The following is a 22,811-nucleotide window of genomic DNA, read 5'->3' on the forward strand; positions in this document are numbered from 1 at the left end:
AGTTACTTCAATTGATCTAATACCAAATTTGAAACCTATTTATAAAAAAACTGAATTATACTGAAACATTGATGTTAAGTACAAGCACTCATCTTAAGTAATAATAAATCATCATGGTCAAGAAAACGATTAGGTACTAATGGTACCATGTGTGTATTATACTTTCGGTGAATATACTATATAACATATACGAGTAAATATAGTATTCTGTAGTATTATATAGTATTGCTTATGTCGTGTTACGAAGTTGAAAATGTTTATAAAATAAAAGTTGTGAAAAAATAACTAAAATAAAACAACTTTTGATTTACCCTGAGTTAAGATTTATAGTTGAATATATCTAACTAACATACTTACAACGCATATATAAGTATATAACAATTAAATCTTTTAAAAAATAGCTCTTAAGGACTGTTTCACAGTCACGCGTATAATACGCAACGTGTTATTAATTCAAATTTATATTATTAAGCTCTTACGCGCTAACGGCATGATAAATAAATTTGAAAAATTGCAAGAGTAAAATAATAGTAATATAAATATACCTATAGTTGATTAGTGTTTGGAATCTATATAATATAAATTATAATTTTTATACATATGTTTATAATTTATTATTATAATTTTTTTTTAATTTAAAAATACCTGAAATGCATAGTTAATGTAATAAATGCATTAGTTCAAAATATTTGAAAATAATGTTCACGTTTATTTTTGGCTTTTTGGTGGTTTTTTACTGTTTAGTTTGCAACAATTTTAAAAATATGACCTTAATTTTGTATGGTAAATATTAAATGTTTAATTTTAAATTATATAGGTTGATCGATGAAACGTTTATTAAAATATTAAGGCACCTACAGGCATTCTTAATTTAAAATGTTCGAAATATTTTATGTGGAATATCCTTTGAATGCACTTAAATAATATTCCTAGATTAAGTTAGAAACACTAACGGATGACAAAATAAATAAATAAATTATTGAAATGAACTGACCAACTCAAATGAAACAATACCGAATCAAGAAAAATACTAATAATTAATTTGTTGAAATTATAGGTTTCAAATAATGGTTGATCATAATTCGATTCTAATAAATTTAATTTAATAAATTCTAATCTACGTTACCTATAAGTAGTTATTACGCATTTCTAAATTATATACGAAATATTACATTATTTATACAAGCATTTAAGAAAAAAATTTTGTAGATACAATTTTTAAGGTTAGGCACTACAAATTAATCTACAACAGACGAACGTGAGCAAAATAACGTATCTATAAACATTTCCACATAATTTTTTTTAATATAATTACAAAGTTATATAGTTAATTATGTTCATAACTTTTTCCTTACCTATATAGTATAGCAGTGCCTCAGAATGAATAATTCAAAATGGTTTTCATCTATTATTCTCGTAAATAAAAATTTAGGTCGTCGTCATTATATCAGCCAGTTATTTCATCGACAGCTCTCGGACATGCCATTGGCAATACATCCGCATGATTGTACTTCAAGTGATGTTGCTAATAACCGTTTTATTGAATTTTAATAATTTAGGTGATTTTAAAATTAAATTCTTCACTAAATAACTGGATTACAATTCCGCGATAATATGGTAGTAAAAAACTAAAAATATGTAAACGCCAGTTTAGAATAATATAGTTTAGACAATAATAATACTACGTCATTGGTTTTAACGAAATAATATAAACGGTCGGCAAAATAAACGGTAGAAAGTTAATACAGTAATGTAAGAAAACTTTTTGACAGAATTAAAACTCGAGTAAATTCAGACGATAGTATAATACCGTTGTGTCGTTATTATTATTTATTTATTTCTTCTGTTGTTGGTTTTTTTTTTTTTTTACGCAAAAAATACGATAGTTTTTTTATTGTTATTAATATTTTTTTTTCGATAAAAATAATGTGACGTGAACGTCCGCCACCGGACCGATAATAAACGTCGACATCGTCGTTTTGAACTTACGCAAAAACCCACGTGGACCGCACACCGAACGCTCAGAACCGGACGGACATGACTGCACCGCACGACAAACGTCCCCGTCGCTGTCGGTCAGCCAACTGCTTTCAACCGCTTTCCGCGAGCGTGGTACCGCGTCTAAAGAGGTTTTCCCCGACGCGTGCGACACTAACGCCACACGCCGCGAACAGTATCTCAATTAGGCGGTATATACGCTTGCCACGGTACATTATTATAATATTATATGTATTATATAATCGCGTTTTCTTTGTGCACTTGTGCAGCAGCCGCGGATGGGTATAGGCATAGGCGTGCGCAGATTTTTTTCGCAGGGGATGCCTATACATTTAAAAATATCTCAATTTTTAGTAGGTATCTCCCTTCAAAAAAACATAAATCAGAATTATTTTTTAAAAAAATGTATCACATAACTACAAAGTTGTCAGAATAATAGTATTATAGTAAGATAATAATAGTAAATATAATATATGGTGTATGTAAGTAATATAATAGTTAAAATATAATTTGAACTTTGTATTTTATTACTAATATATTAATATGAATTTAATTTAGTTAATACTTCATTATAATTCTAATCTTCTGTCAAAAGGATGCAAATGTTTAAACTCATCAATTACATCTTCATAATTTATCTGTGATGCTTGCTCTTGTTCTAGAAATATCAATATCATTGCATCCAATCTTTCTTGCAACATGCAGCTTCTTAATTTTGTTTTTACCAAACTTAGTTTGGAAAAAGCTCTTTCACAAGAGCAACTTGTGACAGGAATGGTAGAAAAAAGTTTCAACGCTTTATTTACATTAACAAAATGTTTACTAGTTGATAATTTTTCTAACCACTGATGAATTGTTTTGTTTGATGGTTCTACTACAAAATCAGGCAAAGAACGTAGAAGTCTTAATTCACCTTCTAATTCGTCACTATTAAGTACAAACTTCCGTGAAAGTAATTCTATGTCAAATTCTTCAGTTTTTGGTTCTATTAAATGACCAATTGCACTAATTAAATTTAATGTTTCCTTATTAAATCGATTTTCAAGACAGTTATACAAATCATCTAACAAATATTCTAAATAAATAGGTACAATACGTAGCCTGAACTGTCAAAATTTCTAAACTGATTTCTGTTTATAAAAACGTTTATAAACTCCTAACTAAAAAGTAAAAAACAAAAAACAAGCTGGCTCCGCATACCCGGCATCCCCCCTGCAGTGCACGCCTATGAGTATAGGTATACGAAATCGGCTGTAGGATACCTAATACCTAACCTACCTAATACTCGTAATATACCTATTGGCTATTACCTACACTACGTTTCCGGTTTCGACGATTTCTTGAGTATAGAGATGCACCTATTGCACATTTTCACCCTTTATTTATTTTATTTTGTAAAAGTCTGGATACGCGATGTACGTAACACTTGGATTGTAAGGCTATAGGTTAGACACAATATGCGTAGGCATTTTTAACTGTTATAAAGACGACTGCACGATACGTAATGATTCGATAAAGGTAAATGATTACAGAGAAAACTAAAAAAAAAAAAACAGCAAAATTAAACAATATTTTTCAGGAGGTTTACAAATTATGAATAAAATGCCTAGTTTGTAACTACAACTATATTTGATTTAATTAATATTATAAACATATAATATATCTAATATCTATCCATGAAAAAATAATAATATTTTTTTTTTTATATATATATTTATAAAATATTAGACATCAATGCAGAGGCGCCAAACGTAAATATAACCGCAGGTAGTCAATTGTCAAAAGTTCAATTGAACTATTGTGGGTAATTGATGAAATAATTAACTTAATCATTGATACTTATTGTTGTAAGTTATAACTGTTATGCGAGGTACGACGAATCTATTATATTTGGTGGAATATAATATGATTGTGCTTATTTGCTGTTGTAGCTTATCATTTAAAAGTTGAACAATAGTCGATAAAATATGTAGGAACTTAAGCTCCACTGCATCAATATCATCAATTTATAAATTACATAATATTATATTTTCTATATAAATCCACCTTAGATGTTTGTGTATACATTTTTTACATAACTAAAAACATTTTAATACTAATTATATGATAATAATGATCATACATTAAACCACAATGAAGGTAGTAAATACATAATAGTGTACAAAATATTAATATTATTCATATTACATTACCTACTAATGATGTATTAGTTATTACAATAATTTATAATATTTAGATAACTATAATAATGTATTTATAATATTGTTAGATAAAATTCAAATAAGATATTAATTATATACTATACTATTTTTTTTTTAAATTAAGTTTTAAGTATTATTCATATTAGTAATTAGTGAAAACTAATCTATAATGTTTAATAACATAATTGTTTTAATATGTAATGTGATAATTCTAAACATTCAGATAAGCGGTTTTCAGCCATATTATATCTCAGTATACAACATACAAATTTTGAAAATTTCACGAAGGCAACAATTTGAAAGAAAATCTTAATTTTAATTGGTAGAAATATAAACAGGCTTCCACGTCATAGGTGGTGCTATAAACGGGTTAAGTGATATCGTACGTACATCGTAAAACGTGATGCCTTAAGTCTTATTACATAATTTAAATTATGAAAAAGCCACAGTTTAATTTTTTCCACGAAGAGTCACATCACGTACTATTTATAAGATTTCCGCTTACTTCCAGCTGAAAACCACTGATATAGGTTAAGGTTTTAGGAAAGCAATAAGAAACTATAGTTATAAATTCATTATAAATTAATGATATTTATTTGATTATTATTACGGAAAAAAAATATTGAAAAATATATATATATCTTGAAGCAATATATATTCAAATTTCAAAATACTGCAGACCAACCGCAGCCATTAGGTACCTAAACCGTTAGATAATAGATATATTGATTATTTTTTACGTGTGCGTGACAATGTATTATACTATAGGTATTTAATGCATTAGACAGTGTAGATCACTAACTAACTAACACGAAAAACTTTATAAGATAGATATATTTGTGTTTAAATTTTGTTCGTAATAAGATTAAATCATATCTTGAAATGTTTTGTTCAAATGTTTGCATATTAATTTCCTTTTAAAATTATTTTTTTATATTAGATAATAGATAGGTACCTAGTATCTACTATATATACTACAAACAGTACAAACTATAATGTCTGGAAACTTATCCTCGATGCTCTCATACGTCACACTGTTAATCATAATTTTTATATAAAATAATACATAATGGATATTTTCGATAGTTTATTATTCAATATTATTATTTATATTCAAACACCATATGATTCTTGACTAAATATTTTATATTGTTACTAAGTACCTATTAAGTAAATACCGGCTTACAACAATCGTTTTTGCTTCTCACTATATATAGTTATACATTAGCATGGTGTACAATCATTTACTCTTTTTTCTATAAGCTAATATAGTAATAAAATGCGATAAAACAATACCAACAACTACGAAATTGATTCATATTATAAGTAGAATACACCGATGTTAAATGTTATATAATTATGTTGTTTTTTATTTTTAGATTTGGACAAAATATCAAACTATCAACATTAAACATAAAAACTAAAATATTTAAAAATTGTATTATATTATATTCTATTGCTAAGACTGTTCAAATGAATAACTATATGCACAAATTTTTAGATTTAAATATGTTTTAATTATAATTTACCTATATTTTTTAAATAATATTTTTTTTTTTTTTTTTTGATTGGAAGTTTGGTAATTTTTTTTTTTGGAAAATCTTTAATATAATGAATATTTTTCGATACCTAAATGAATCACCCATAGTATTATATATATATATTGTTTTATCAATATAATTTAAATTTGTATAAAATATTATTAATGTGATAAAAATAAATTGTGTACTAACCTACAACTTTCATGAGCTTTTTAATGGTTTTCAATGCTATTCTATGAATTTTTATCATTTTTTACTTTATTGAACTGTACCTATCATTCAATATTTCATCAGAATCTTTTGAAAAAAAAAAATGACTTTACTTTGTTCACATTACATTTATTATTATTTATTTTGTTCAACGATGCTTGAATTACTAAAAGCAACTATTCCAAAATATTGTGTAGTTTCAATATGTTGTAAAACATGAAATAAATTCATCGAGGAATTATTTTTTTGTAAATAAAAATGAACATAATGTGTATACCTACAAATAGAACTACTCGACAATTATGTAGTGTTACAACGAGTTACTTGAAATATATTTAGAAATTATTATTATGCGTATTACTTACAAACCCTATATATTATACCTAATAATATATACGAACACGGCTCGTATTTATTAAATCGAACCGGCCAACATAATTGAATTCATTAATTCTGAACAGTATACTTATTTGCAGCCAAAACGACCACGACACATATTTCACTCCATGATTTATTATAAACTGGTTAAAATGAGTACAACATTAATATTATGTTTAAGATGTACAATACTGTTGGAAAAACGTTAAATTTATATCTATCGCATTTTATTTTTTTTTAATTCTACGGTTTATAAGATACCAATTACTATATTTTATTAATTGATATTGTAGATGGCAGGCAGTAAACAAAAAATTGTACTTTAATACATAAATGGCGGAAGTGGCGGCATACTCGTATTTTATTTATGTTATGAATTGTAATATAACATGCATTTTTAAAAGTTATTTATACATATGTCATATAGTTAATAGAAGTTACTGGATAATAATTATAAGAAAGTGCTAATTAAACTAACTATGACAAATGACAATCAATACAATAACAGTATAACAATAATATGTATAATGACTCATGATTTAAAATAAAAGAAAAAGAAAAAATTAAAATTATTTTAATTCTAGTTAAAATTTTGATATAGGTTCAACTTGAATACCAATTTAAGCAACGTACTAATAAATTGAGTTATATAATAGGTAGTTAATATTATAATATTGGATAAGAATAATTCTTATTGGTATTTAAAAATAAAAATAAATAATCAAACAGTAAAATTTGATAGTTTTATATAAACGAAATTCATCTTTACCTAAATATTATACGAGCAATTGTGAAAAAAAAATATTATAATAATATTTTTCCCTAGCATTATTTTTGTCAACATTTATAGAGAACAAAATCGAAAATGTTAAATATCTATCAATAACACAATACAAATATTTGAAGATTATACAATTTATAGAAAATACTAATATTTTGTGAAAATTGCTTATATTTACATGATTATTCTGGTTATTAATTTCTCAATTAGGTATACAAAAGAACATCTAAACATATCAAAACTGGTTTTAAAAAGTACGGTGACTTTTTTACCTTTTAAACTAGATTCATTTTCTTACCTGAAAATAATATGTATATTGTATAAGTTGAATATTGAAGTATTTTTAATACTTTAAAGGACGTTGGCAGAAAAAAAAACACACATCGTTATGCAAAATTAATATATTCTTGGCTCCATTCAGAATTTAAAATACTATTAGTAATTTATAAACACAACAATATTATGTCTATATTGGGTAATTTAAATTAATTTTAAGATGTTCATGATTTTTTTTTAGAATAGCATTAAAATTGTAAGTCTGGTTCCCAAAACGTGTGTCCTTGTTTAGGAGTATGTGTAACACATGCGATAAAAATAAAATGCCAAAAACATGATAAATACTAATTTTTTCGACGGTCCTGTTTATTACTTTTGTGTTCATTACATCGAATTGATATCTTGGTCAACTTTACTATAAGATTCCGATCATTTGATTTGTTGAATGATGGCGCGTGTACGTAAGACGTAATAAATTAACGATACAATTATTGCGAATCAAATAACATTAAAATATTATATGATAAGACAACAGGGTTTAAAAAATTACAAGAAGTGACTACAATAATAATCCTGTAGTAAATCAGTAAATGTATGTTAAGTAGTCTATACACGTATCTCAAAAGGAGTTTATAAAAACATAAAAATACTCATAGGTAAGTTAAAATGCATTTCATTATAAATATTAATTTATTAAAAAAAAAAAAGAAATAAGTCCAATTCAAATTTTGATTGATAATAATATTATAATAAATTTAAATTAGAAAAAAAACAATTATCAAATTACATAGGTACCTACATTACGTAAAAAGTAATTTATTTAGTCCTCAATGAATTAAAAATGATGATGGATACTCATTCACTATTCTCACGATTCGTAAAATATAACTGCTTAATATATTTTCAAAAAAAACATTGGTTTGAACCATTTGGAAAAAGAAGAGACACTACAGAATTTACAAATTAGAATTCTAAAATTAAGTTTAACACGTCATTTAGCTTATAAAATATGTGAATTGTGAGTTGATACAATTGCCAATGAGTTTGAATAAAAATTATAAATATAGCTTGAAATTGTCTAACATCCAACGTCAACAGATTTGAGTGATAAAACTATGCAGTTAAATGATAAACGAAGGAATTCCGAATAAGGAATATTATTTGATGACCATATGAATAACAGCAGCATAAGTGTTATTGAAAAACTAATCCTTGATCTGCGAAGAACAATTTTATGTATAAAATATGTATCACTTTTCACCGACTTCAGTCATTTGAATAGCAGACAAAGTGGTAGAGACATTATTATTGGAGTTCACATAGGTACACAAAATAGAAAGATATATATCATATAATCGTATATTAGGTACTCTCTAATTACATATAGGTAGGTATACAAATAGATTTTAGTGGATACTAGACACCCGATTTCATTTAATCTCATTCCATACCCAGTGCCTATATTTCTCACTTAATACCGATGTATTTATCTATAATAAATATATATATCTTAATTTATGGCTCTACGAATTTTTTTTTTTTTTTTAATACAATTTCAATACGTATTTAATTAACTCATTGTCATCGGTACTCTTCGACAATAATACACAATCGCACACAAAATACAAAAATGTATGATAATGTAAAATGTAATTATAATAAAAAAAAATATTATATAAAAAACTGGACTTGGGCGGAACAGTTTTGTGCCATGAACGCTAACAACAATCGTAAATTGTACGACGTGGATCGACTATCGGCATTATGTCATAATGCGAACTCGAATCGTGCGAGTGTGCGACTATTTACCAGTAGTGACCAGTTGTCTTCTCATAATACAACCCAAGTTATTATTATGTATAAGTGACTTAGTTATCAGATATAGTAAATTTACTTTTATTTTCTACTATAGGTGCTTATTTTTCACGTGCGTCAAGATTGTCTTTGTACTTGAAATACCTAAACATTTTTAAAAATGCCAAACATGTATATGACATGTTCTATAAATGTAATTTTGATAATTTTTTACTGCACAAATATTATTTTAATAAATAGATACTTACTTTAGTACACTACTGACTACTATAAAATAGGTACCTACATTTTATATATTTACACTTCTATAAATAAGCAAAAATTATCATTTATAATTCTAATAATTGTACGTCATTATAATATATATGTATTATAATACATTTAATTTCTTAATCATATACGATACGCTATGCAAGTTACCTCTAATATCTAGAGAACAAAACAAATAAAATAACCACTTACAGCGGAATAATTAGAAAAAAAAATCAGAGCTAATCAAAAAATTTGCAATAAATAATTTTGTGGAACATGATGATGTTGATTTTTTTTTAAATGTTTTGTATTACAATACACCTCAATTAATTAGTCATGCAAAACATTATCCGTTGTAACTACAGATTTGGAACCATCAACTAATGCTTAAATTCATTGATACAAAGCATATACAACAATAAAAATAAAAATAAAATTATTATATTATTTATTTTTAGTATAAAAATAGTACCTATACTGGGAATTTATCCATTGTACAACATGTTCAAATCAGTCTTTTTAATTTTTATAGTCTATATAAATGATTCAATCCGTATTCCGTACATATAATATATACATATTTACTCCACTATGATATTCTCACATTTTTTTCACATTTTTAATAGAATAAAAAGAAAACATATTATGTATGTTTTTTTTTAGAGAATATATATTATATATTATTATAATTAATTCGGACCCTAATTTTATAAATAGGTATAACTTAAAAGAATCAGTAAAATTATTGTTACCTATCGCAATTCATCTATCGAAATTTTCGATGGCGGTATACACGTTCGATCGTTCGAATCCGATGCAACAAAATCTTGTGATTTTAAATTCAAGCTTCAAATTTTGCCCTGTTCAAAGTTCAACTACGTTAATAGAAATCCTAAATATACTTTTTATTATTCTAGTCTGCAGATATTGTTTAAGTTTTTCTTTATTAATGAACTAATGAAGAATGGAAGTATAGATATTTCACGGGTTCCAAACCGTACACTTTTATGTATTGGTGTAAATTATAGATAACCAGATAGGTATACCTACCTACATATTCTTACAGTATTATTTTCCCATTTTCTCGAAAACCAATAGGCCATTGATACGTTTTTGTATTATCTAAATGGCAAACACAGTACATACTACACTGTGCAGTCTACACAGTATATAGGTAAGCACACTAACATTATCATACGCTTCATATAATGGACATTATATCTTGAACCATTTATTGTAAATAAATCATTATGAATATAGTCCATACATAACTTATTAAGACTAATCCATAATATATTAGATAATTTAGGTAATTATTTTTGTTAGTTTTATTCATTTTATTCAATATTTGATATCTCAGAAACCGTCAATTGCTTCTAAAGGTCATGTATAAAAGTATAAACGAAAAAATGTTTCCCTTTTTAATGTTTTGATTGCGTCCAATTGTAAAAAATAGTAAACGTTAAATTACTCGTTCAGTGTTTAAAATGTTATGAAGGCATGTATAATACATTAATACTAATAATAAATATCATCTATAAATAGAGTCGCTATATAGCGCTATGTTTTAGGTAGGTAACTAAGTAAGTAGCGACTTTAATTTACTTACATATTTTGTATTTACCCGTTACTGTCGTTATTGTGATAGCAAACTTAGGTATTATATGAGATTATAACCTTACATAATTTATACATATCCCTAGATTCTAGAGAATTCTCAAAATAATAGATAGATTGAGAAAATAAATCATAATTAAAAACAATTAAAAAAAAAGGTAGGTAAGTGGAAATCGGTCTATTGTAGATTAGGGGTCTATTGGGTAACTATTATAATTGTGTTAAATTAAAATTTAATGATATATCATCATTGCAAACAAAAATTATTATGATACTGAAACTTAGTATTACATTTTCAAAAGTTAGATACAAAAAAGTTTTATGAATTTCCAGCTGCAAAATAGACAGTTAATAATTTTTTGCAAAAAGAAAATTTGAAATTCGTCAAAATTTTAACTTCAAATGCATATAAAAAAAATGTTGCCTATGTATTTTTAATATTTTTATACAAATATAGATACCTACGAATAACTTATGTAGGATCTTGTATTAAATTTTCAACGATTTTGACCAACGAATAATTTCTGAATTTCTGATCAACATTCAGAGAAAAAAACTAAGAAAATTGAAAAATTTTTTATTTAATGAAAATTATAATCTAAATATTATCTAAATTTTCAAGTGTCTATTTATATATTTTTTTTTAATCCAATAAAATATTAAAAATTGTTTTAGGAGGAATAATTATTTTATGGCCAAATGTTGTACCTAAATGGCTAAATATTATTTGAATTTTAAATGTGCATAAAAAATTAATTTGGTATTACCAGTAGAATTTTATTCAATACTTGGTGAAAAAACTAATAAAGAACCTTAAGTTTAATTTTTAAATCTTAGGTATAAAAACAAAATTTTTTATGAATTTTCAGTTATAAAATTATTTATAATTAATTCGTGATTTTTATAAATTTGGTCAAAATTCTAACTTTAAACGATTACCTATGTCCTATCAAAAATATTGTTTGGATTTTCGATATTTTTGAATCAGAAAATTAACAACTTTATGAGAAGCTTTGTATTAACTTTTCAAGCATTTCTATTCCATAAATAATTTTTAATCGACATTTTTCATAAAAAAAAACCTAAAAAAAGTTTTTTATTCTTATAAATAGCTCAAAAAAAGTAAAAATATTTTGAAAATTGTATTGTAAAAAAAAACGACTATCAAAATATTTGGTAAAAATTTAAAGTATCTAAGGTTATTCGCTTACAAGTTACACCAATAAAACAAAATCGATTTTGTCAAAAATTTGATTTTCGTAAAAATTCCAGTTTTTCCAGTTTGTTTTTCCTGTTATAGTAATAACAAGTTTTTAATTTAACCTTTCAAAGTCTCAAAGTACAAACTAGATTCAATTTTATAATCAAACCCATTTTTGAAAATTAAAAAATGTTATCTACAACTAATCATGTAGGTTTTCCGATACTTGTTCAAATCTACATTTATCGTTTTGCTCAAAATATAAGTTACATTTCTCTGTACAGGCTTAATAATTATTAAAAACATAATAATAATAAAAATAAAAACCCTTCAAAATTAGGTACCTAGTATTACCTTTATAATAGTAAATAGTAATTTTAAAATTAATAAGTTGTATTTTAAATCATTTTTAAATATTGTAAAGGGTAGACATATAATTTTATTTTTCAAATTTTTAAATTTCCAATTTTGTTAATATTTAAAAAGCCAATTAAAAAAAATTGTCATACTTCATTAGATTTATTTTAGCAATCTGATATAAATCCATGTTCTTGGATTTTTCATTGCCATTTACCACAACTGTCCTCAATGAAAACGATATTTGGTATTTTTTATTAATGACTAAACTATATTAACTACTTTATGAATTGAGGATTCAAAATCAACATAAATTACTAAAGGATTAAAATGTAAACACATTTTTATAAAATATATTAATTAGGTAGCCTATAAATTTATTACCATAAGTTATATTCATTATTTCTGTTAGATAAAAAACACCAAATAGTATATAGTAATAATTTAACTCGCCTAGTAAATAACTGTAAGTAATTTTGCACCAGGTTCCTACATTGGATTATTGGAATGTACTATCTACATATCTTTAACTATAACTACAATTCAATAGATGTATAATATGGTTAAACGTTATATTATTTACTTATCCTATCATTAATTATTAGAATAAATGGTTCACTTTTAGTAGTTTTTAAATGTTTAATGTTTCAAGTACCTATAAATTCTTTGATATTATTTTGATATACCTAGTTGACAAAATTTATATTTTTGATTTCTATACTGTCCACTTTCAATAATTATTGCTCCTATTATAACATTAAAACATTATAAATTATAAAAACAGCAAAGGTTGCTCTCTGTATAGCAATAGGTTTTTATAAATGAGTGATTTAAAGTATAAAAATACATTATGACATAATGAGAATGATTATATTATGTTTACATAATCGTAGAGACATAGACCATCATATATTTATTCAAATATATTTTTTGTGTAAAGGTAACATTATACAAACAGAATATATGATACTTGTAAATTTGTAAATATATTTGAAATTTAATAACAAATAATAATGTTTACATAATTTATCAATTATAACTATACAGTATTAATTTGAATTCTCACTCTATTATTTATTTTTCAATAAAATCTTACTTAAATGGTATAATAATATAATATTAATAAATGATAAATATATACTTTTTCATACAATATATGTAAGTATGTAGGTATATATTCATACATTACTATATTTTTTGTAAAATGTGTTAAATACTTAAATGTAAATATTTATTAACAATTTGTTTATTAACTGCATTATTATAATCTAGTTTATGAAGTTAGTTTGCAAAGTACATTACAACAAGCTATTAACTTTAACAACTAAACAGGTTTAGAATTTCATAAACTTAAAAATAATGATATATTTCTATGAATAATACTGTAACTATTAACATTTAAATATTACATTAAAAAATAAATTTTTCAATTTGTTATTTAATAAGTATAAGTATTAATAGTATAATTTAAATTAGTAAATTAAAAGTTTCAATGTATAAATACAAAATGAAAAAATAATTTATCAGAAAAAAATGTACTTTTATCGTTTCTAGGTTTTAAATGTTCTTGTATTTATTTATGATATTTATGATATTTGTAAGTTGTTAATAAAATCTACTTCTATAAATATCCTCTAAAAGTATACCTATAATATTAAGTAACAAATTTAGCAAAAATTTGTGATTTCAGATTTACTTAGTCATTATTATTACTTTGTACTTTTTTGCGTTGTACTCGCATGTGTTGCCTACATTTTACACACGTTTGACATAGCGAATTTTCGTTCACCACTTTCAAAAGTATGCTGTTAGTTAGAGGTTAGAGTTTCAAAAAGGTCATAATTTACTTGAAAATAATATCAATAAAAGGCTATGTGGATCCCTAGATAATAATTTTACATTTAAATTTTATAATAGGTCAATTCACTCTCAATATCAAGACCAACAGCATACTTTTGAAACTGGCAAATAAAAATTTGTTGTGTTGTATATGTGTACGACGGAGACATTACATGCCAATACAACATCCAATATTACTAGTTACTTGAATTAAAAATAACTTAAGAACTTAATTTTATATATCCTAATTTTTTATATTATTCATATTGATTGATTCACAATCAAGAAAAAAATCTTTTGAGAAGGAAATACTTATCATTAGGGCTCGGAAATTTATGACCTTAAAAACGATAAAAAAATTACAAATTAATACTTTTAAATTAATAGAAATACATTTTTTTAAATATTTTACTCTATTTTACTATGAAACACATTTTGGACAGGAGAGCATTGTCTAAAAAATTCCAAAAAAAAAATGCAAAATGCATCAACTTCCGAGTCCTACTTATCATTTTAAATCACATATGATATAAATAAATATAACGAATGAGAATCACTAAAAAATACTTTGAAGTACAAATTATTTGCATCTCTTTGATTTTCCAATATAAGAAAACATTTCTTCTGGGGAATCTAAATATTCTGATAAAACAACAACTCCCGTACAGAGATAAATGTTAAGATCAAGATCAGTAAGGTCTTTCACTGCATTTCTTATACATTCTTCCATTTCAACAAGTTCTTCTGGTATAAATGGATCAGGTACTCTTTTGTTCACATTTTTCAAATGGTCTGTTAAAGTTATATAAACTTTGCCTGGTGAATCATTTAAAAAATGAATATCTTCTTGGATATCTTTCAGAAGTTCATAAAAGAATAATTGTTCTCTATTGTATTTGTGAATGTTATCCATGATACCTGTAAACATTTAAATTATGATATTATTAATAATTAAAATCACAGGTTAATTTTTTGGCATATTGACTATAAAATATCTGTTTTTTGTAAATAATACTCTTTGATTATTAGAAGATGATAATGTTAATTGTTCATATTTTAATACTATTGGTAATAAATTCAAAATTGTAGGTATTATTTCAATACCACAAATTATGTAGTTATATGAATTTAGTTTTATTAACAATTATATGTAAACAAATATGTTTAGATAAATAATATTTCAACTATAAAATATAAAGTAATAATGTCAAGTAAGTATTGTTTTGTCATTAATTTTAAAGGTATAATAGATACACTAAACAGTAGCTATAATTAATTATATACCTATATCAGTTCAAATAAAAAGAAGGCTGGTCAAATGGGTAACACCTTGCTGTACAGTAGGTATTAAGTGAACCTTGGCTATAGCATAGGTCACTATAATAAGTGTGTTAAATTTGAATGCAATGATAGGTATCATTGTATCACAATAATATTATTTTATAGATCACAAATTAATTCTTATCTAATCATATCATTATATCATTCCAGCACAACTAAGAACAAAATTCATTTCATAAAACTTTTTTTAAAACCTATAAACTAAAAACCTGACCTCTTGGGAATATATACATGTATTTTTGTTCACTATCATCTACTGGTACTTTCAAGCAAGATTCTTGAATATTTATGAGTATATTAATTAACTGACATTTCTAGGCAAAAAACGTTTTAGTTAATTACCAGTTCTTAATTAACAATCATACTATTGGTATATTATAGGCTTCTTACTTTAGACTTCCTAAGTACCAAAAATCATATTTTGTACTTCAACACACTATTAAAACATTTCACTGGCAACCATTATATACAAGACATACCTAACTATACCCTTGGTATAAGTTTAAGTAGGATTTTCCACTTTTTTCATTATTTTATACTATTATATTTTTATTAAATACGGTAATTAAAAAAATCTCTTGTATTCTTTTATTTATGTTTAATTATTTGATTTTCTAAGCTTGAATTAAGGAGTATAAATATTTAAGTTTTTATTTATAATATGTAACCTTCTTTTTATACCGGTATATTATTTTTATAATGTAACTAATTTATGGAATAAAAGAATAAATATCATATGGAATCAAAACTATACTAGTATACTTAGCTTAAAGCACTCATATGGTTGGAATATTTCATGTGTAATGTAATTAATACATTTTAATAAAATAATAATAAATCTGTTAGAAAAAGTACTTAATTTATTTATTAATATAATAAAAAATGAAATGGAAAAGTGTTATTAATTCTATGAGAATAAAGCAATTGTCTAAATCATTATAGCTATAAAAATTAATTTTAAAATAAAATGTTATTCAAATAATATTATGTATAGTGCTATTAAATTCTAGTGGACATGTTTTAATTTAGAAATAAATGTTGTTTATTTTTGAGTACAAAGATCCTAAATATTGTTGAGGGAAATGAGAGTTGTTATAAAAGTGAGGGATAGGTTTTGTAGAATTCTGACATAATAAAACTCATAAAAGATGTGAAAATAAACAAAGAATATAGTGATAAGTAAGTAAATTTAGTTCTGCGTAATTATTACTTTTATTAAGGGGAAAATCAAATAATTATTATTCTTATCTAGGTTTTTAATCTTGTAAAAACAAAAAATAGATATTAACTAATGATGTATTTTGTACTTAGGGTAGATAGGAATGAAACAATATCTTCTAAACTTAAAATATAAAAATACAAATACAAAAACAACATTATTATTTTTAATTTAAAATTATTATAATCACCTTTAACGTGTTACTTTTAGTTTATGTCTTCAGTCACAAACTTTTAGTATTTAATTAGTATATCCAAATAGAAGATGGCAATGTTGTCAAAAATAGAATCACTAGACTGAAAATTCTCCAATCTCAAAAGTTTCTGTAACTAAAAGATAATCAATTAAAATAAAATAAATTAAATGCCTTTTTTTACATTTTAAATACTTTTTTTATTAATTATATTGCCTTCAAATCCAAACCCTACTCATAACTCTCTATAGTCATTGTAGAAAAAGTTAAGGAATATAGTTTAATATATAGCTATAACTGGTTTTTAGAGGAGAAAAACATTTGAGAATTAGATAAATTTCATACACTGAAAAAATATTGTTATACTGTGGTTCTAATATTATAATGTTCATATGAAGGATTTTATTTTTAATCGGGAAAATGTAAATGTATTCACAGAATTATGTTAATGAATATTATGATCACTACTTTAAGTAACTCAAAACGATACAAGCCACTAAATCATCTGGTATAAATGTATAATAGTAGGACTTGGGCTTAGATGGGTATTAATATTGAATAATGAATTTAATCATTAACAAGTTAAATATGTTTTAACAGAAGTAATTTTTAAAATTTCAAAAACTGTTTATGTTATAAAAATATTATACTTTCATGGATATTTAAGTTGAAAAAACTACTAATGAAATTGACTTCAATTAAAATATAAATATGTATAGTTAATAAATCAAAATCATTTTTTAATTTGTCCAATCATTTTGTATTTTAATGACAACAGTTCTCTAAATTTGAAAAAATATTAAATTTAAAGTGGTTCTAACGTAAAAGTGGTCAGAAACGAATTGTTTTTATACCTTTCTTCATTGTGATAAAATTTAGAGAAAAACTGACCCAATTTTAATTCTGTAAAAATCTTAAAATTCTTTGATATATTTTGTTTACTATTTATATTTTTAAAAATATGAATTTCTAACTTGAGTATGATTGAATAAAATTTTCATATTTTAATGTATATTTAAGACAAAATTCATACTTTAAAAAAACGTCAAGAACATATTATAACAGTATAATATAACACATGAAAATGTCTATAAATAATAAATTTTTAATCAAACAAAATAAATATTGATAAATTTACATTTCATAATCAAGGTTTTTGAAGAAAATAAAAATACGTTAATTGTATATTAATCCAGTCACATAGTTAATATTATTCATTATTATTGTTAATGATAATACCGTAACATGTATAATTTAATTAGGTATATCAAAAAATAAAAATAAATAATATGCTTTAACATTTACCATTTTATGCATATTTTGTTCTATTCTTGTTTTAATAGTGACATTTATATACATTCTTTATGTTAATTTCATTACTAATGTGTCCCAACATTAAATTTAATTGTTAAATTTAAATTATATAAATACAACATTGAAAAACAATTAGGTATCAATACTATCAATTACAAAAAATAAATATGCAGAAAGTATTATTTGAAACTAAAAGCAATAGATTATCATTTGTCAAATTATATTTCAGATGAAATTAAAAATTTTAAAGTTAGAAAAATGAAAAAAATCTTTAATATGTAATGTTAAAGATAATACATTAACTAACCATTATTTAATTTTTATACATACATTGATAGACTTGAAGAGTGAAAATGCACATTATATAATCTTTATTTATCATGACTATTAATATAATATTTGTTTAGTTGATATTACAGTGAAACCTGATTTAACGGAAAACCCCTTAATAAACAAAATAATAATGTTTCGGTAAACAATAGGTGATTCAAAGTAATGAAATTTTTCTATTACGGACACAGACAGTCATATTTCTCCCTTTCTTGATAAGAGACAACAGTCTTAGTTCAAACACAACAATTATTGTATACATATACAGTAAAATATGCTTATTAGGAACACTTTTGGACCAAGATGAAATTTGTCAATTAACCAATAGCCAATAGGTTTTATTTATCATGGAAAAAAATGTTTGATTCAAAAAATATATATATCTGCCATAAACTAAATTAATTGGACAAATGGAATTCAATATCGATATGTTAAAATAGTAAATATAAGATAATATAGTACCCCAAAAGTATACAGTATGTCCCAAAAGTCCCGTATCACCCTTAATATCTCCATGTAAAATCACTATATTTAAACGCGGTTTTTTTTACAGTACTAAGTATGAAAATTCTGATTGAATGGCATAAAATTCATTTTTTTTTTTTTTTTAATTCAAAAATTTTCAAAAATTTTTTTTACGCATTTAAGAATTTAAAATTTTTAAGATAGCCATTTTGTTGAACATATTTTTTAAAACAGTACAAAAAAAAAAATACTAAAATTAAATAAAAATTGACCAAGTTAGAGCAAGTTATGTTTTTGAATAGTTGGTAAAAAAATCAATTATTGTTTCACATTTCAATAATGAAATATCTAATTTCAATACACGACAATACTTTTGCATTCCTAATTAAAGTTTTGATTTGAATAGAAATAAAAATAGCCGTGTTATATCGTTTGCTGAACAGTGAAACTGGTTACCTATTTTTAAGTATTTTAATTATCATGAAGTGAACCTAAAGTTACGGTATTGGACATAATCATACAGTTATAATTAATGCGATTTATAATAAAGATAGAGCTAGTTGAGTAAAGTATGTTTATAAATAATTGTAATAATAGTTATGTAGGTATGCTGTTTTTAATGGTAATCTGTAAACATCTAATTATTAGTGAAGCTTTTAGGAAAGATTAAAATTAAAATTCAGATAATATTTTTAAACTTGATTGCTATAATAGAAAAAAAGATTTTATTACATAAAAACGAAAATAATTCATTACATTTTTATTTTTATAAATGTTCGAAATGACCTCCATTATTTGCAACACAGAGTTGAAGTTTTTCGACCCAAGCGTTCTTAACATTTCCTAATGTCTCGGGTAAGATATTTTGAATATTTTGTTCAATTTTATGACGAAGATCAGGCAATGAACACGACGGATACACAAGATTTTTCAAATAACCCCATAAAAAAAAATCCATCGGTGTTAAATTGGGAGACCTAGGTGGCCAAAGCACTGGACCCCTTGTTCCCATATATCTACTTGATAATTACGTGATTTGATACTTAAAAATAGGTAACCAGTTTCACTGTTCAGCAAACGATATAACACGGCTATTTTTATTTCTATTCAAATCAAAACTTTAATTTTGAATGCAAAAGTATTGTCGTGTGTTGAAATTAGATATTTCATTATTGAAATGTGAAACAATAATTGATTTTTTTACCAATTATTCAAAAACATAACTTGCTCTAACTTGGTCAATTTTTATTTAATTTTAGTATTTTTTTTTTTTTGAACTGTTTTAAAAAATATGTTCAACAAAATGGCTATCTTAAAAATTTTAAATTCTTAAATGCGTAAAAAAATTTTTTGAAAATTTTTGAATTAAAAAAAAAAAAAAAATGAATTTTATGCCATTCAATCAGAATTTTCATACTTAGTACTGTAAAAAAAACCGCGTTTAAATATAGTGATTTTACATGGAGATATTAAGGGTGATACGGGACTTTTGGGACATACTGTATAGTAGTAGAATCTTGGCCTAAATTGTTTCAAATAAGCTATATGATTTTTCAATAACGCAATAGTATAAATTATCCTTGTTCCTAATAAGCAGCGTCTACTGTATGTTTATAGCATGCAACAACAAGATTATACATTAAGCTTTGATGGCTAAGGCACAGATTATAATTTATCACATAGGTACTCCTATATTAGCAATAACGATAATGTTAATTGTGATATTTATAAATTAAAATTATGTATATATTTTAAATGAACTATATAATATTATGTATGTTTGTATTTGGTTGTTATATTAAGTAATATTAACTATCTGCTGTTTTTCATAAACATACATTTTTAATAAATATCTAAAATGTAAATGAACTTATGATTATCCATTATTGAAAAGTGTCAGTTTTGAGAAATTATAGGTTAAATAGTTTTTAATTAAATCATTTGTAATCATCGGTTGAGATCATTGTAGAGAGTTTAATTATTAACATAATATCAAAGGGCATTAGTTATTTTTCTGAGGAATATCAAATAGAAAAATTGTAATTTTACAAAAGCTTCACAAAAGGAGAAAACTTAAAATATAACAAAAACAGAAAAATGTACACAGTATAAAAAAAATGACATTCACACTGTTGAAATTATGTTAGATGTAAACATACAATACAAGTGATACACAATCAACACAAAAAATATAAACTAAGGGCCATTCTTAAAATGTTCGGTTAGTACTTTATAACGCTAACCAGAAGAATTTATTATGAGTTAACCGATAGAATTCTACCAGTTAGTCTTAACCGACACTTAACCGAACATTGTAAGAACGATCGTAATAGTTCTATTCAATATCATATATTCATAACTATTCTAGTAAGGTATGATCAAAGATGTATGGTATAAAACTTTGGTTCTAAATAATTGCAATATTACCATTTGTACAAACAGTGAAAAGATGATACAAACTACAGAGTTGAAAAGTTTGGGAATGATAATATATGAAACTGGTTTATCACATGAATAATTTTTTAAACAGATTTTTCACAGCTATTAATTAAAATATTGAGAACTTAACTAATTAGAGAAAAGGAATGTCACATTACAAAATATTAAAATATGAAATTTAGATTAAGCAAACATATTTTCCACGAGCGTTTTTAAGCGCGCGTGAGTTTAGACGCGCGTTTATGAAATGCATTGGAAGAAATACAAGCGTACCCATTTAAACGCGCGTCTTAAGCGCGTGAACGCGAGGTCTTGCCTCTACGCGCGTTTTTCGTTTGACGCGCGAGTGTTAAATTTAAAAAAGCGCGAACGCGCGTGAGCTTTAGCTACACGCGCGTTTTAAAAACGCTCGTGGAAAAGGACCCTAAGAGATACACCACACTAAAGGGTCCTTTCCACGAGCGTTTTTAAAACGCACGAACGCGTGTGAGTTTAGACGCGCGTTTATGAAATGCATTGGAAGAAATACAAGCGTACCCATTTCGACGCGCGTGAGTTTTACACGTGCGTCTTACGCGCGTAAACGCGAGGTCTTGCCTCTACACGCGTTTTTCGTTTGAGTTTTGAGCTTTAGCTACACGCGCGTCTTAAAAACGCTCGTGGAAAAGGACCCTAAGATAGCATAAAATATTAAAACACAGTTAAATGAAGAGCGGAGTAACAATATTTACGATACGTAATAAATAAGCTATAATGGGTAAAAAAGTGATAGTTGCTAAATTAATTTTAAATTACCAAAGTCACTGCAAATTGAAATGTTAACAAGAGTTTTCCTCGTTAGTGTCGTTCACGGATCAAAAGTACTTTAATAAAATATTAACTACCACTTATACTAGTTATACTCATGGTGTGGTTATCATAGGACTAAGATCATGATACATGAATATATGGTTATGTACAAATGTATAATATGATATAAGGCCGTTATAATCCTCCACCTTATCAATACAAACAAAAAAATTTTGTTATCAGAAATCCAATCAA

The 22,811-nt window shown here is 24.7% G+C and overlaps 2 protein-coding genes and 1 long non-coding RNA gene across 3 annotated transcripts in view; all 3 read right to left on the reverse strand.

Annotated features, from left to right (window-relative positions):
- The window catches only part of LOC114126452 (uncharacterized), a 155,283-nt gene extending 153,163 nt beyond the window's left edge, over positions 1–2,120 (reverse strand). Inside the window, 1 exon segment of the mRNA XM_050205558.1 lies at positions 1,990–2,120. The gene's annotated coding sequence lies outside the window, so the exon portion shown is untranslated.
- Positions 2,121–2,567: 447 nt separating this feature from the next.
- On the reverse strand, positions 2,568–3,205 carry LOC114126451 (uncharacterized). The gene is made up of 2 exons (XM_050206990.1): positions 3,199–3,205; positions 2,568–3,073 (listed from the first exon to the last, which is right to left on the reverse strand). The coding sequence occupies exons 1-2, from the start codon at positions 3,203–3,205 to the stop codon at positions 2,568–2,570; spliced, it is 513 nt and encodes a 170-aa protein (XP_050062947.1).
- A 12,169-nt stretch (positions 3,206–15,374) lies between these two features.
- Positions 15,375–22,730, reverse strand: LOC114126453 (uncharacterized). Its single transcript, XR_007605597.1, has 3 exons — positions 22,563–22,730; positions 17,217–17,355; positions 15,375–15,384 (listed from the first exon to the last, which is right to left on the reverse strand). It is a non-coding gene; the product is annotated as an uncharacterized LOC114126453 (long non-coding RNA).
- Positions 22,731–22,811: the final 81 nt, after the last annotated feature.

Source organism: Aphis gossypii, chromosome X (assembly GCF_020184175.1).
Source record: "Aphis gossypii isolate Hap1 chromosome X, ASM2018417v2, whole genome shotgun sequence".
Taxonomy (NCBI): Eukaryota; Metazoa; Arthropoda; class Insecta; order Hemiptera; family Aphididae; genus Aphis; species Aphis gossypii.